The sequence below is a fragment of the Clarias gariepinus genome, chromosome 5, assembly GCF_024256425.1.
Source record: "Clarias gariepinus isolate MV-2021 ecotype Netherlands chromosome 5, CGAR_prim_01v2, whole genome shotgun sequence".
NCBI lineage: Eukaryota > Metazoa > Chordata > Actinopteri > Siluriformes > Clariidae > Clarias > Clarias gariepinus.
This window is the reverse complement of record NC_071104.1, coordinates 34,408,657-34,424,915: the sequence shown is the minus strand read 5'-3', so window position 1 is coordinate 34,424,915 and position 16,259 is coordinate 34,408,657. Positions and strand designations below refer to the sequence as shown.

Below are 16,259 nucleotides of genomic sequence, written 5' to 3'. Positions count from 1 at the left end.
CGCTGGCAGTGAGGGTTGTGCGAACATCCCAGTGGGAATAATTTAAATGCAGATTACCTAAAGGGGAAAAAGTCACCGCAGGTAGTCTACTGCTTTTAAATTTAGATTATGAGAAGATTGTAACCCAAGACCCAGCTTTCCTTAATCTTCAAGCTACTTTAGGTTGAGTGTCTAGTAATTTGGCATCTAGGAATTTTTTTAAAGAATTGCTTTTTTATTGTTTTATTATGTTTTTGATGTACGATTTTGCTTTTAACTTGCCATTCACTAGCTTGGTTTATTCATTGTTGTCACTATTTTAACAATTTGTACACTTTTTCTTTTCTCTGGGTTAACGTGTACTCTATTTTCTGGCACGATGGCTTAGTGGTGAGCACTGTCACCATGCACATCCAGGGTACAGGTTCGATTTCCATCTCAGGTCTGTGTACATGGAGTTTGCATGTTCTCCTCGTGCTTAGTGGGTTTTCTTTGGGTTCTCCTCCCACAGTCCAAAGACATGCATTAGGCTAATTAGCATTTCCAAATTACCCATAGTGTGTGAATGTTGACTGGAGTTTCTACCACAGTTTAAAAATAGAAATTAATACAATGGTCACCATTGGTCCCTAGTTGGACTACAGAGGTTCCCAGATGGATGGATGCATGGATGGATGGATATACTCTATTGACTATGTTTGTGTTGTGGTTAGTGCTTGCTATGGAAAAACATATAGTTAAATTGTGGGTTTGGCATTTTAGATCATCCCAAGTGAGTGTGTGTGGGCTGCATATGGAGGCCACACGCATGGATCACTAAGATAACATTCTCGGGTTGAAATATCAGTCCCTCTCTGGGCCTGATACACTGCTGGCATTTCTAATTTTAAGTTTCTTCCAATGTTTCCAGTGATAATCTTTCCTACTTCAGGCCACACCCACTTACTTAAATCCGAATACAGACACAGATACAGATAGTGTCATTTTATAAAAACCCCCAAAGGATTGAAGCTTAGATTGAGAGTCTTTGGGATTTGTTACCCCTGTTTATATTCTTTGTTGTCATTGCTTTTCCCAAATCTCCACTGACTTAATAAAAATGATAGAGTATCATGAGAAACAGGATGTTTTTAGAATGATTCTTTCCACAGTGGAACATCCTGCTTTCTCAAGAACCCAATAACCACTGTGTTTATTACCGAAGTAATAAAGTGTTAAGTTTATTACTGAAGGTCCTCGCTTCACTTTTATATGCATCAGCTTTCGAAAAGCAACATCTGGTTCACAACAACTGCATATTTGTAGTAAGTGTTACTTGCAAGTTGAGGCATAAAACCCACAACAAGCACACTGAATAGGGTTGTGTTTTAAAGAGAGCTTGGAAAAAGAAATGTGAGAATCACGAGACAGACAAACACACACACCATCATCATCATCATCATCTTCACATAGTTGTGAATGTCTGACTCCTGGTTTCAAAAGAGTCTCCTGCTAATGGAGTGCTACATTCAGCACCGGGATGATACATTCTCAACACAACTAGCCATAAAGATGCAAAATTCCTAACAAAAACAAACAAACAAACAAAACAGTTAAAGATGATAGATTTTGTTTTATCTCTTTTAAGATGAGGCCTTGAGGCCTTTAGTCCCGAGGTAATTCATTCTCTTGCTTTCTTATTCATCCATCCACTTAACCACGATTCCATTCTTCTACTGGTTCTATTGTGCGTACTGTTACCATTTTTCACCTATTTTTTATCAGTTTATCATCCATAATTCATAATATCCTTTTCTGGCAAATCTGTTTACTATCCATCCATCCTTTTCAGTTCAATCAGTTTTTCAATCATCCCACTATCCACTATTTATTCATCCCTGAGAATCCATCTATTTATGTAACCATCCATCCTTTTGCCAAAGCCATTATCCATCCATCCACCCATCTATCCATCCATCCATCCATCGCTTATTCATCCAACTGTCCACCCATTTATTATCCATGATGGTCCATTTATTCATCTGACCATCCAATCTTTTGTCAGTGCCATCAGTTTATTATCCATCCATCCATTCATCCATCCATCTGTTTCAGTTCTATTAATTTCACATCCATCCATTCAATCATCCATGGTTTTGTCAGATTATTTCAGTCTATCATCTATCTTTCATTACCTCATTATTCCGTCCTTGATTTTAATCAGTTCATCACCTATTAACCTTCTTTTTAGTTTTTCCTGTTTATCAATATCTCTATCATTCAAATTCAAATTTTATTTGTCACATACAGTCATACACAGTACGATATGCAGTGAAATGCTTAGACAACTGCTCGTGACCTACAGTAAAATAGAAGACTATGAATAGTAATAGGAAATAAATATAAAAATTAAAATATAGGGTAAATAAAACTAGGAAAGAATAAAATAAAATATAAAAACTAAAGTTAAAAAAATAAATAACTGTACGACAAAAATACACAATATAGAAAATATTTGAAGAATGTATGAAGAAATATAAAACAATAAGAGCAGCTGAACAGGTAAGTATAAATTTATGTAATTTTTGTGTGGAATGGTGTTAGAATAAATAGTAATGAAAGAATGGTAATGTCCAATGTTTGTGCAATCCACATATTTAAAGTGTCTAGTGCAGTGCAAAATATGCTTAAAAAGTGATTAATTTAAAGTGACTTGTGACAGAGTGATATGATGACCACCAGGTGTAGTTGTGCAGTGGCCACTAGTGTAAACGAATGTCTAGAATGTCCAGTGTGTGTGTAAAACCATATGTGTGGTGGTGTGATTATTTTGCTAATTCTATTATTTGAAGTCATATCCATCCATCCATCCATCCATCCATCCATCCATCCTCCAGCCACGTTTAACTATTTATGCAGCCCTGATTCCATCTCTTTATTTATTATTCTGTAAATTCATTTGTTCACACATCCAACCAGTCCCATTTTCTCATTCATCTGTTCTTTCATATATACAGTACATTCTTACTTCAATTTTATATTAATTTATAATCCATTCCCTCATTCATTCTTCACTTTATCATTTTATCAATCTTTGCTTTTTCAATTCATAACCAATCTCCCAGCCATTACTTCCCCACCATACCCTTTTTCATCCATTTTCCCACCAATCCATCCTTCCATTTCTCCTACTCTCACATCTGTCTCATTAATTTTAAAGTTTATATATTATCCAGCCATCAACTCTTTCTTCTATCCAATTACTTTTTTATTCTCCATCTTTTCGTTTATCTTTCCATAAATTTTCCATCTTTTCTTCCTTTAGCCATTTACTTCAGCAGTGTACTCTATTAAATAAAAAGTCTTAAACCCGTTCCTGAATATACATGAACTGCCAAAACAAGTCCATAACAATTCGAGAAAAAAATACTTTCCAAAAAGTCATACATGGAATTTATCGTCTACATAAAAATACTACAAAATGATGTTGGCTTCTCAATACTGATGGGTCAGAATGTGTTTGCTTTCTATAACAGCAGTGCTGAAAGGAGTTTGAGCTGCAAGGGAAATTGTAAATATTAATATCAAGGTTTATATGAGGGTGAGTCATAAATTATCTGCACTACGGTTATATTAAAACTCCTGTTGGCTGAATTGTCTTATCAACACTTTCTGTTCAAGGCTACTCTCTCCCCAGTCACAGCTGTGCAGGTGACACTGTGTTCCATCAGTCTATTTGTAACTGCAGTGCAAGTATAAATGGATGCCCCACTTGTACCAAAATTTGCGCAAAAAAAAAGAGCAGCGTGTAGTGATTGCTTTTTTTGTTGTCTAAGGGTGTACCCGGTGCCGAAACAACTCACAGAAGAGCATGAACGAAAGCATTTGGATATATGCAAAGAAAATTTGGACCTATACTTTAAGAAAGGTATCATTCCCTATCAAAAGGGAATCATTACTGGTGATGAGACATGGATTCATCACTACAAGCTTAAGAGTAAACGGCGGAGTACTAGAACGAAAACATCCTCAATTGCCAACTGAGAAAAAGTCCAAAAGTCAACTATTAGCTGGAAAATCCATCAATGCTTATAGTTTTCTGGGATTCTCAAATGACAGTATTGAAACATTATCAAAAAAAAGGTTCAACAATCAATGTTCGTTACAGTTAGAAGCTTGAAGAGATGAAGCCTAAACTTCAAATTAAACACAGAGGACTGCTATCAAAGGGAGTTGTGAGTTGCATGACATTGGTCTCCTGAAAGCAGCCCTATGAGGACGTAGGATCACATTCTTGGCTCACAATTCAGCCGCAAAAGTTTTTTTAACGAGGGAATTCAAAAGCTTGTTGACAGAGTGTATTGAAAAGCAAAAGTGAGATCAAAAATGAAGTATTTTTTTTGATGCAGGGCTTTAACCTCAACTATAAAAACAAACAAAAAAAAGCATTTAAAAAAATTAACTGTTGCATAGGTTAGCACATACCTACAAGTGATATAAGCGATCAGACTACATCTGACTTCATTATTATCCTGCATCTGTTAGTAAACAAGTTAGCAAAAGAGAAATCAACCCCCAGACACAGTGCAGCGTTTAGAGGTTTATTTCAAAATAGGTTGGAATCAGATAGATGGATACACACCATGTGTGTGTAGATATTGTATGTAGATAGATAGATCCAGTCTTTATGTTTAATGTTCTGTTTTTAACTTCTGGAATTTCAATAAAGTATCTATCTATCTATTGTTATACAGTACAGCTCTTTTATTATCTTATTACAGTAACACCTATCAAGTGAACCGTCCTTGGCATTCACTGGTTAGTACCTACCAAAAGTAGACTAAGGGACTACTAAGTAGACTGGTGAACTGGTGACAGGGTTATGGGTGCTCAAGGCTCACTGATGCACATGGGAAATAAAAGCTAGTCGGTCTGGTTCGATCCCACAGAGGAGCTGGACTGTAGAGCAATGCAAGGTAGCCTGGTCTGTTAGTCAGTTTTCTTTAACATTATGTGGATGGAAAGGGCTGGGTCAGGTGCATCACTTTCCTGGGGAAGAACTAGCACTAGAAAACACTACAAGAAGAAAGGCACTTCGGCACATTGGCAGATGGATGCTTTGGGCAATGTTCTATTGGGAAACCTTGGGTTCTGCCATTCTTTGACACGTACCACCTACCTCAAGTGTTGCAGTCCTTCATGGACATTGTTTGAGAATGGTTTGAGGAACATTTCAAAGAGTTCAAGGTAATGACCCGGCCTGCAAATTCCCGAGATCTCAATCCAATCAAGCAATCTGTGGATCATGCTGGATAAACCCAAACCAGTCTCAAACCATTCGGCTCTTCCTTTCTTTTATCAAAAAAACTTGCTTCCACTTCTCACCTCCATTTTTCATCTACTCTTCCAGCTATCAGTCTTCCTACCCATGGTTCACATCATTTACTCATCTGTTAATTCACCCCTCCATTTATCTTCCTTATTCATCTTTTATCTTCTGACCCATATTCCCATAAGAAGTGCTTTCATCGATCCATCTTCCCATCCCTTTTCCTATTTATCCATCCTTACATTTTTATGAACATCCATCTATTCCCCATTCTATCCATTTTTTCTTTCTCAAAGTGATCATCCTTTATCACCCATTATCCCATAAACCTAGCAGTCAATTTATCTCTCCATCTATCCATCCTTCCAGCTGGCACCAGGACATGTCGTTTATTGTGTACACGTTTATATATTCACTGTTTTACTTTACGCTCTACTTCCTCCATGAATGATCAATCACATGTATATCCATCACTGTCTCTTTCTTACTTTCTTGATGGCGCACTGTAAACTTGTTTTATGCATCTTATACTGGGTATTGCACACATATTTCACCATGGCGATCAATGATGTCTGCTTGTCTATTTATCTTCGAATTTTGTTGGAAGGAAGAACTCCAAAAAAAAATGAGTCATGCTTGACAAAAAAAAAAAAAAAAAAAAAAAACACCACACGGCTGCAAATTTTCATCTGCAATATCCACTGCTGTAAATCCTGAACCCAAATAGTGATGTGTCTCAAATATAGAGATTGAAAATGGCTTCCACTGGTTCAAATAAGTCTTATTTATCCTGACTATCCGTCAGTCCGCGGCGCCTGCTCTCTCGTCCACATCCAGCACTCTAACTAGCTTGTGATTGGCTTCTGCATGATCACAAAGGACAATTTTCATCCCATTTCGTTCCATTTCAAAGGCTGGACGCGTTTCTAGGTTAGGCTCTCACTGTTTATCCTCAGAGAGGTGAACGAGGGCTTTATTAAAGAACAGCGGTGTTCTTTCTGAGCTCCTGGAGGGCAGAAAGGACACATCAGTGTCAGCGCTTGTCAGATTAGAAGCGACAGTGCTGGTTTGTGTCGTTTTCTTTATAGAAAAACCAGGAACCGGAGAGACGAGGAGTCTGACAGGCTGCACGTTATTTTTCCTGTCTCGAACCAAGGGAATAAACATATTAATATTTAACACGGACTATTACACCATTGTGTTCACATGTTTTTGGGAAACTTCCACGCTTGTAAAATATAATTAATCCCATTCAAACAGAATCGTGGTCTAGGATTGACGTGTGATTGATGTATACTTTTGTAAAACTTGCTACAAAATTATATATAAAAAAAACAATCAAAAAAAACACCCGCTCTGTTGTGCTATAGGGGGGCATTTATTTATTTTACAGGAATTGTTTGGCACCATTAGACCTTTTAGATAAACGAGTTTCCAGAAATCATGGCAACACAAACTGACCCATAATCACTCTCTCAGAAAATGTCTTAATTAAAAAATGAAAAATCCTGATGGGTGTGGTCTCACCCAGGACCAAATAGCAAAGCTTTGCGTTGTGAAGTTTAGCTAGCTAAATTTATCAATGTTGTGGATTTAGTTAATTCATAAACCATAAATTCAGTCCACGATCCAAACTTAATACCAAAGACAGTCGTTTAATCGATTCTTTTAATATTCATTAACAAAAACACAAAACAATTTAGGCACGTCGAAAAATACAAAAGATCCTTTCTGTTTCAAATATTCTCCTCACTTTTCTAAAGGCCAATGAGAATCTAAAACCGTCCATATTTCCCACAATGCACTGCTAGTTTGTACAGAAACACTGCATTTGTCCTCCAAAGTTAAGATCACAACGTGATTAACTCGTGTATCTCTTGTGCCGTGGGTTATCTGCGTCTCCTGGGTGATCTCTCCGCACTCCTGTCCTCCCTCCGCCTGGACTCCCTGTAACGGTTCTCCTTGTCCTCTCGCTCTGTTCCATTCCTGTACGAGTCTTTGGAAGACATGTCCTTGCTGTTTCCCTCACGTGATTTTGACTTTGATCTTTCCCTCTCTTGGCTGCGCCGCCGCTCTCGGTCTCTCTGTGAGTCATTTTTGGTGTCCTTGGTCTCTTTGATTTTGTATTGTCGGTCCTTGCGTTCTCCCCGATTAGGTGAGTCCTTTCTTGAACGATCTCGCGCAATGGGAGAAACCCTCCTGCCGCGCTCTCGCTCGTCGGGCGAGTCCCTCCTGCCGCGCTCTCGCTCGTCGGGCGAGTCCCTCCTGCCGCGCTCTCGCTCGTCGGGCGAGTCCCTCCTGCCGCGCTCTCGCTCGTCGGGCGAGTCGCTTCTTCTGCGCTGTTGCATGTCGGGCGAGCCCCTTCTCCCATGCTTTTGCACGTCGGGCAAGCGCTTTCTCCCACCCTCTCGCTCATTAGGTGATCCCTTCCTCCCGCGTTCTTGCACCTTAGGGGAGTCTCTGCGCCCTCGCACCTCGGGGGAGTCTCTGCGCCCTCGCACCTCGGGGGAGTCTCTGCGCCCTCGCACCTCGGGGGAGTCTCTGCGCCCTCGCACCTCGGGGGAGTCTCTGCGCCCTCGCACCTCGGGGGAGTCTCTGCGCCCTCGCACCTCGGGGGAGTCTCTGCGCCCTCGCACCTCGGGGGAGTCTCTGCGCCCTCGCACCTCGGGGGAGTCTCTGCGCCCTCGCACCTCGGGGGAGTCTCTGCGCCCTCGCACCTCGGGGGAGTCTCTGCGCCCTCGCACCTCGGGGGAGTCTCTGCGCCCTCGCACCTCGGGGGAGTCTCTGCGCCCTCGCACCTCGGGGGAGTCTCTGCGCCCTCGCACCTCGGGGGAGTCTCTGCGCCCTCGCACCTCGGGGGAGTCTCTGCGCCCTCGCACCTCGGGGGAGTCTCTGCGCCCTCGCACCTCGGGGGAGTCTCTGCGCCCGCGAACCTCGGGGGAGTCTCTGCGCCCGCGAACCTCGGGGGAGTCTCTGCGCCCGCGAACCTCGGGGGAGTCTCTGCGCCCGCGAACCTCGGGGGACCCTCTGCGCCCGCGAACCTCGGGGGACCCTCTGCGCCCGCGAACCTCGGGGGACCCTCTGCGGCCGCGAACCTCGGGGGACCCTCTGCGGCCGCGAACCTCGGGGGACCCTCTGCGGCCGCGAACCTCGGGGGACCCTCTTCGGCCGCGAACCTCGGGGGACCCTCTTCGGCCGCGAACCTCGGGGGACCCTCTTCGGCCGCGAACCTCGGGGGACCCTCTTTGCCCGCGAACCTCGGGGGACTCCCTTCGGCCGCGAACCTCGGGGGACTCCCTTCGGCCGCGAACCTTGGGGGACTCTCTTCGGCCGCGCTCTCGCACCTCGGGGGAGTCTCGTTGCCGGCGCTCCCGCTCAATAGGAAAACCTTTTGTAGTACGCTCTCGCTTATCCAGCGAGTCCTTTCGTAATTTGACCTTTTGTCTTTGTTGGCCCTCCTCACTTTTGTCCCGTCCCTGGTTCCTTTTGCTCTTCTCCTTATGCTTCTTTCCACGCTGGGACACCTTTTTCCGCTTCGCATCCGAGTCTGAATCTGTGGAAAGGCACACATAGTGAAAAAAAATTGGAAACCAAGTGAGCGACTTCTGAAATACGCATTAATACAAGAAATTAGTGAGCAGCCAAGTGTTCCCAAACTTGTAATACAGCCCAATTAATTGGTGAAATATTATAAAAGTTGCTAATCTTTTGTTTAAATGAATAACCTGAAACAACCCCTTAAACAGCAACGTAAGCATCTTTCTTGATGCATTTTAAATGCAAGACGGTCATTTTATTAAAAACTTTTAAATGTACTGAGAGAACGAGCTAGAAATTAGCTGGGGAGCGGGACTGGTGTGTACCTGATGAGCTGGAGCTGCTGGATGAGGCATCAGCGTCACTGGAGGAGTCTGTGTCGCTGCTGTCACTGTCGGAGGATGAGGAGTCTGGGGATGATGAAGACGAGGAGGAAGAGTCAGAGTCAGATGACTCAACATCCTGGTTCTGGGTCATGATCATCTTAGGGGCGTTCTTTAGATGCTCTCTCAGCTCATCTCTGTAAAAAAAAAAAAAAAAAAAAGGATGGACTACTTTAACATGTCCATGTTGGTCAAACTGACCATGATTCTTACCACATAAAATATTCATTATTAGTAAATGTTTTATTTGTGTTTAGTAAAAATTAACTTGAACTACCAGTCATAAGTTTGGACACACCTTCTAGATGTGTCTTTTCTTTATACACTGTAAAACAATACTGAAGGCGTATACTGAAGATATATCCTAAATATAGAATAATCTCCTTTGAACAGCTAACTGATAATCTGTAAATCCTTCATAATGGCTCTAATCTGAGGTGCTGGTTGTTAATTGTGATTTCTGAGATAATTGGTCATTCTAAATGAACTTCTCCTCTGCAGCAGAGGTAGGTTCTGGTCTTGCTTTCCTGAGAAGGTCTTCATGAGAGACAGTTTCATCATGGAGCTTGATGGGTTCTGCAAATGCACTCGACAATACTGTTCTTGGAAGAAATGCTCCAAAACATCTGACCTCTAAGCCTTAAAAATAACAGCTGATTGGTTAATTCCATAATTCCATTAATTTTACTTTATAGTTTTGAAATCTCCAGTATTGTTCTAGAATGTAGAAAATAAATCACAAAATGAAAAAAACATTAATTTAGAAAGTGTGTTAACTGATACTGTATTACCATGTGATTTATTTTATGATTTTTTTTTTATATCCTTATTCCATAATAGGAGTTAGTTTCTCACTATGCTGATAAACTGGTTAGTCCGTAACAAAAAGTGGTGATTTTTTTTTTTTTTAATCTTATAGATCATATACTAATACACATTGTTCTTTATCTTTTGGCTGTTCCCTTTTAGGGGTCGCCACAGCAAATCCTCTGCCTCCATCTAACCCTGTCCTAAGCAGTTAAACATTTGTTATACAAATAAAAAGTATGATTTAAAAAAAAAAATAATAATCTATTGCTGGCAAAATAATAGAAGATGGACAAGAACAACAAAATCCTTCAGGCCATGATGTTAGAAAGGCAGCAGCTCAAATGAAAACTGCGAGACTCTATGTTTTTGTCCCTTACTTATATTATGCCTGGAGATTATCAACATGCAGTGAATCTTACATCCAATCAAAAAAATGATTTAAACATCTGTATCTGTGCTCCACTCGTCAACTAAGAGGAATGATTAATTTCTTCTGTTGTTAGTTTGGTTTCAGGGCTACTTCGTCTCAAGTTTAATTTACAGACTCACCCAGTTCCTTTGGATCGGCCTCAATCTCATTACAGCATTCAAATAAAGTCCACAATGTTATCAGCTGAATTATTAACACGTTATTATGCTGCATGTTTGCATAGCAAGTGATGACATTTAATCGGAGCGGTTAAACTTTAAACTTTATTTTCCAGTCTAAGTTTGACATTTGAATGGAACAGTAAAAGGTTACCGTTATCACCATATAGAGAGAGAGAGATATCATTTCAGCACATGGCCTAGAGAGAAAAGAAGAGCCCTCTTACGTGAGTCCACCGAGACCGATGGAGGTGAAGAAATTAATGGCAAATCTCGTGTTCCTCGGGTTATCGCGCGGGAACAGGCCTTCGAAGAATGGCTGCAGAGTCCTGTGGAGGAAACAGCGCTTATTGTTTATATAGAGTCTGTGAACAAAAAAACAACAACTAAAACATTCGGACCAATCCTTGGAGACTTACGAGTCCTTGAGTCTCTCGTTGAGCTTCGGAAGCCCCATGTAGGCACACAGCTCTTGGAAGAGGATCTTGACGAAAATACGGCTGGAGGACGTCGTCGTCTCCTCGCTCATTCTCATACACTCCAGGACCTGTCGGGGATCACGGACCGGGTCAAAGCGAAGCATAAAAACGCACAAAATATGAGGCAGTACAGAAGTTAAACATAGCATTTTCTTTTAAAGACAAAATTTTTTTTTATGTTGAACACAAAACTATTTTTGTGACTGTAACACTGTAAAAGTCATTTAGTTAGCTGAAAACGCCACTCACGCTCCATGGGACGGAGTCCGTATAGAGGAGATGCGCGAACATTCTCGCCACATTTCGCAGTTTGTTGGTCTCTAGCCTGTGAATTGTCTCGTACTGCTCCTGGAAGATGGCCTCGAAGCTCTCCATGTACTCCTTCTTCAACAAGCAGAACCTCTGCAGAGATCCCGAGAGGGAGAAATAATCATCAGAGAGAGAGAGAGAGAGGGCGATAACATACATAATGAGATGAATTGCAGGCTGGAGCCATTCAGAGATGGAGGGATGAAAGTGAAGCTCAGAGACAGACAGATGCAGACAGAGACAAAAGAGGGATGAAAAAGTGAAACGTGCACTGCGCTGTCTCTCAGTGTGGTGTCTGTAATAAAAAACCCTGCATGTCTTTTACATGATAAAACACTCGCCCCAGGCTCGGAGTCTTTAACAGCTTTGTTTTGCAAGAGAGTTTGAAATGGTTCGGATGCAGTGGAGAAAAACACTGGTCAAAAAAAATATATATATACGGAAGGAACGAACGAAATAGCCGCAATATTGAGGGAAGCTTTGGACGGAAATAAAATCAAGTAAAAACTGTAAGGCAGAAATAAACTCTGAGAGGGAAAAAAAAGATTGTTCAAGCTTTCTACAGAAAGAGTATTTTAAACGTTTCCTGAAAAGCAAAGATCAGCTGTAGGGGGTCTGTACAGAACCTTTAAGTGTTCACTCGGAGAGAAGGATCGAAGAACACAGTGGGAGCTAGAGTCTTTTCTAGAACTTTCTCTCCCCTACGAGTATATACAGAAAGAAGAAAATATCTATATCAAGAAGGAGAGAGATGGAGAGAAAAAAGGATAGAGGCGATGTAAAGACAGATCTTTTTTTATTAATATTATTCTTTTAATTGTGCATAATAACAGAACAGTTATGGGAGTAAAAAGTACCTTTATTTCTCTATATAATCCCCTAGTACACTACTAATGCACTTATCCCAGTGTTTCACTAGTGCTTGGATACCATCAAGATAGAAAAATGTATCAGTACATTGGAGCCATGATCAGATTTCCTGCTTCATGTCTGAAACGCTGCCCCCCCAGCAACTCCCAAATGGCCCAAACATGTGGAAATGGCTTGTAGTAAGGTCATGATGGTACGAATGATGTGGCAATAACTTTCAGCCGAGTTCCTGTCATGTGCAAGTGGTGTTGGTAAATGATTGTGTGTACTTTTTCCACAAACAAATGTGTCTCTGATCCAGATCAGGCGCTCCAGTCGCTGAATGTTCACAGGAACGACTGCAGTGTGCTCTGAGCCACCTTGGCCGGTTGTCATTCACAGACGTATGGCTTTCTTTAAAACATTTGCAATGCTTAAATGTTTTAATTCTCATCACTGTACTGTGCTTCTGTAAATCATCCGTTTTTCATTCATTACAAGTCCCGGTTTGACTTGAACACCCCCTTCGTAGATAGACAAGCATACACAAATCAACAGACACGAAGGCGGATGGATAGACAGACATATACACAGACAAACAAAGAAACAAGTAAATAAATAAAGAGATCATATGGAGGAAGAGTAGGAGACAGATACAGAAACCAGATTGGTGATGATAAAAATACTTAAATAGAGGTGTTAAACGACAGTTTTAGCAAACATGGTGGGAAATAATTAAGCAGGTGAGTTTCATTCATTCAGAAACACAAACACCTCCAGACTCGAAGAAAGAGAGAGAGAGAGAGAGAGAGAGAGAGAAAAAAATAAGCCTCACTCCAGCCAGAAGACCAAAGAACTTCTCGTAGGTCCTCTGTTGTGCGCAGCAGTCCAGGATCATGTTGCACAGCTCCTTCTGCAGAGACACAGAGACACTGATCAGTATTATTATTACATTCTCACACATCATCGCACCACCACCACCTTCCACACTCTACACCACAAAAATGTAAATTCATATTCAAGTCGTATAAGACTCGCTTTGTTGGACTTGAGAACAAATCGGACTTATGAACGTACTTCAGAAACGGAACAGAATTTGGGGACAACCTGTAATGTAAACTGTATTCAGTCCCATGGCATGAACTCAATAGTATTTAAACAACGTTTCTATGCTAAATTAGAGTTAAACCACAGATTATCAAGCCAAATAATGTGACTGTCAGATGTTATGTTCCATTTACAGCCAAGTCAATCATATACAGATAGTTCCTGACTTATGAACATTCGAGTTGGGGCAGATACAAACGAACCGTGGTTTAATGAATCAGTCTGGAAGCACAATGATAGTAAATGGCTGTCCTGAAAAGCTGTCCTAATGGTGAATAATCCTGGAAAATTCTCATCAAAACAGAGTTTACCATCCAACACAGTGGAAAACAGCTAAGTTAAGAGAAAACAGAAGGGAAAACAGAGACAAAATGGCATCTGGGATTCCCCTCATGATTTAAAGGCGCAGAGACAACACCAAGATTAATTTCCTTAGGCACAGTTACAGTTTTTGGCCACATGATGGCAGTGTGGGGAAAGGGGGACAGATTTAGCCAAGTGAATTGGTATGATTTACATTGTATATTTATGTCAAAGGCGTATAAGACTCACTTTATCTGACTTAAGAACAAATAGGACTCCCGGAAAAGAACTTGTTCATAAGTAGGGGACAACCTGTAATATAAACTGTATTTAGTCCAATAGTATGTAAACAATGTTCCTACGCTAACTTTGGTCTTCAAGTAATGCTGAACAGCTATAATAAAGTTTCCTTTAATCACTAAACTAATTATTAAACTGTCCTATTAAACAATATTAAAATTCAGGTTTAAATAATTAGATGAATACATTGTGTGTACGATTTCATCTATTTAATGTACTACACACCCCAGGATAGCAAACAGACATATATTGTATATGCATACACATGCTTATTTATGATTGTAACTGCTATTTTTAGGTAGAAACACTTTCCATTCTAAACATTGCTAAAATGAATAAAGCATCAGGTCTTATGGTGTTTTACCTGTTTCTCACACACACACACACACACACACACACACACACACACACACACCCTGGATAATTAAATCGGCCCTGAACACACTGAAGTCTGCGTGTGAGATTAAACGCCCGGGCTTTTCTCAGGTCAGTGATTCCCTCGTTATCTGCCCTAATGCTCCATCCATCTCTGCACACGGCAGGCATGTGGAAGTAAAAAAAAAAAAAAAGGAAACCTGCCTCAGGGAGGAGAAGGAAAAGGGAATTTCTTTAAGATGAGAGAGCAGGGCTTGACCTTAATGTCAAAATAGTGGTGCCATTAATGTGAAGAAAACTAATGTCCTGATGATCATTTAAACAAAGCAAGAAAAAAGCAAAGAAATGATGGTGAAAAAAAAGAAAAGATCCAGGGAAGGAAGCAATAAAGGGAGGAAGTAGGTATGAAAGGAAGGGGTAAACCAAGCTATCAAAAAGGAAGCAGGGGACAGATGAAAGGAAGCAATGGCAAAAGGAGGTCAAACAATGAAGGAAAGAACAAAAGGGAGGAAAGATGGAAGGTATGAAAAAAAGAAATTCAAGAAAGGAAGAAAAGAAAGGGAAAAAAAGGAAGTAAGTTAAGAAGTAAGGATGAAGAGAGCAAAAATAGTGAGGGGGACAATAAGAAGAAAAGAAAGAAAGAAATTAAAGAAGGAAACAAAGGAGAATGGAAGGAAGAAAATAAAATGAGTAAGTTAGGAAGGATGAAAAGCAAAAAAGAAAGCAAGCAAGGTCAAATAAGGTGAGTTGAAAAGGAAGGAAGGAAGGAAAGAAAGAAGGAAATAAAGAATAAAGAAATAAAGGAAGAATTGACAAAAGGATGAAAAAGGATGACAAAAAGGAAAGAAGTGAAGGGGAGAAAGAAGGCTGCAAGAATGAAAAGAAAGAAATTATTGCAAGAAATAGAGCAAGAAGGATTAGAGAAAAAACGAACAGAAAGAGAGAAAAAGAAAGAAAGAGTACACCGGATTAAAGGAGACAAAAGGTCAGCAAGATTTCAAATAAAGAGCAAAAGAAGATACAAGTAGTAGTAGTGTAGATACAAGTGTGAGTGCTAAAACAACACCACTAACTGCTCCTTTTATTTCCATTAGTGTGTATTACAGCTTCGGTGTCTATTATTTTATTGTCATGTTTGAATAAACGATTAATTTGCAAAGTGCAAAAGGTATGCAACAGTATTGCTCCTGACATTTTTCTTTTCTGAATTATCAGTAATATTAGGCATAGCGCAAAGGTTAACATCCTCGTTCACTTCTTCTCTCATGTTTAATGGCGGCAGACAAATCAAGTAGGTGCATACTGCCACCTGCTGTGCCAGCTTCGTATAAACGCGTAAGCGTTACTGAGAACGAAGAGCAAAAATAATGTAAATCTCTGACCGAGCAGTGCATGGGGAAGTGAGGGGAGCAATCACTCCTGGGCACGGTACAAATCGTGCCTGATGTGAAAACACTCGAAAGTGGATAGGTTGTCTTTGCTAGGTGGCAGAGGTGAGCCTTCCAGATTGGGTAAGAAGCTTGGACATTCAGTTGGTACAGTTGCTCCACTCCTGTACATCTCAAGAAGCCAGCTTAAGGTAATTTGATGCAACCATGATGACTTCCTGGAGGTTTTTCTGAAGGTAAAACCAAACCCTGCATCCAAATGTATGGAAGTTACATAAAATAAAGTTACATTAAATAAAAAGGACGAGTCACTGCTACACGCCCTTGGACTCAGCTAAACCACGGATGTCCTCAGCACAGCATTTTGACCTTGGATTTTACCCTAAGGACCTGGGTGTTTATGTGAGAAGCACGTCCAGGAAGAACACGATAGAACATGTCCATCAGTGACCACAAAACCCTCACATCAAGTAGGAAATATCTCAAGTTTCAATCAACTCCTCTACTGGGTAAATAATCTACGTTAAGATTTTTCCTCCATAAA

The 16,259-nt window shown here is 40.8% G+C and overlaps 1 protein-coding gene across 1 annotated transcript in view; it reads right to left on the bottom strand.

Annotated features, from left to right (window-relative positions):
- Nucleotides 1–6,646: 6,646 nt before the first annotated feature.
- The window catches only part of LOC128524339 (pre-mRNA-splicing factor CWC22 homolog), a 30,801-nt gene continuing 21,188 nt past the window's right edge, over nucleotides 6,647–16,259 (bottom strand). The window contains exons 16-21 of the mRNA XM_053496874.1: nucleotides 13,078–13,155; nucleotides 11,334–11,486; nucleotides 11,025–11,152; nucleotides 10,833–10,934; nucleotides 9,151–9,344; nucleotides 6,647–8,840 (exon numbers count right to left, since the gene is read on the bottom strand). Coding sequence (XP_053352849.1) covers nucleotides 7,177–8,840; nucleotides 9,151–9,344; nucleotides 10,833–10,934; nucleotides 11,025–11,152; nucleotides 11,334–11,486; nucleotides 13,078–13,155 — 2,319 coding nt within the window. The 3' untranslated portion in view covers nucleotides 6,647–7,176. The remainder of the gene's footprint in view (nucleotides 8,841–9,150; nucleotides 9,345–10,832; nucleotides 10,935–11,024; nucleotides 11,153–11,333; nucleotides 11,487–13,077; nucleotides 13,156–16,259) is intronic.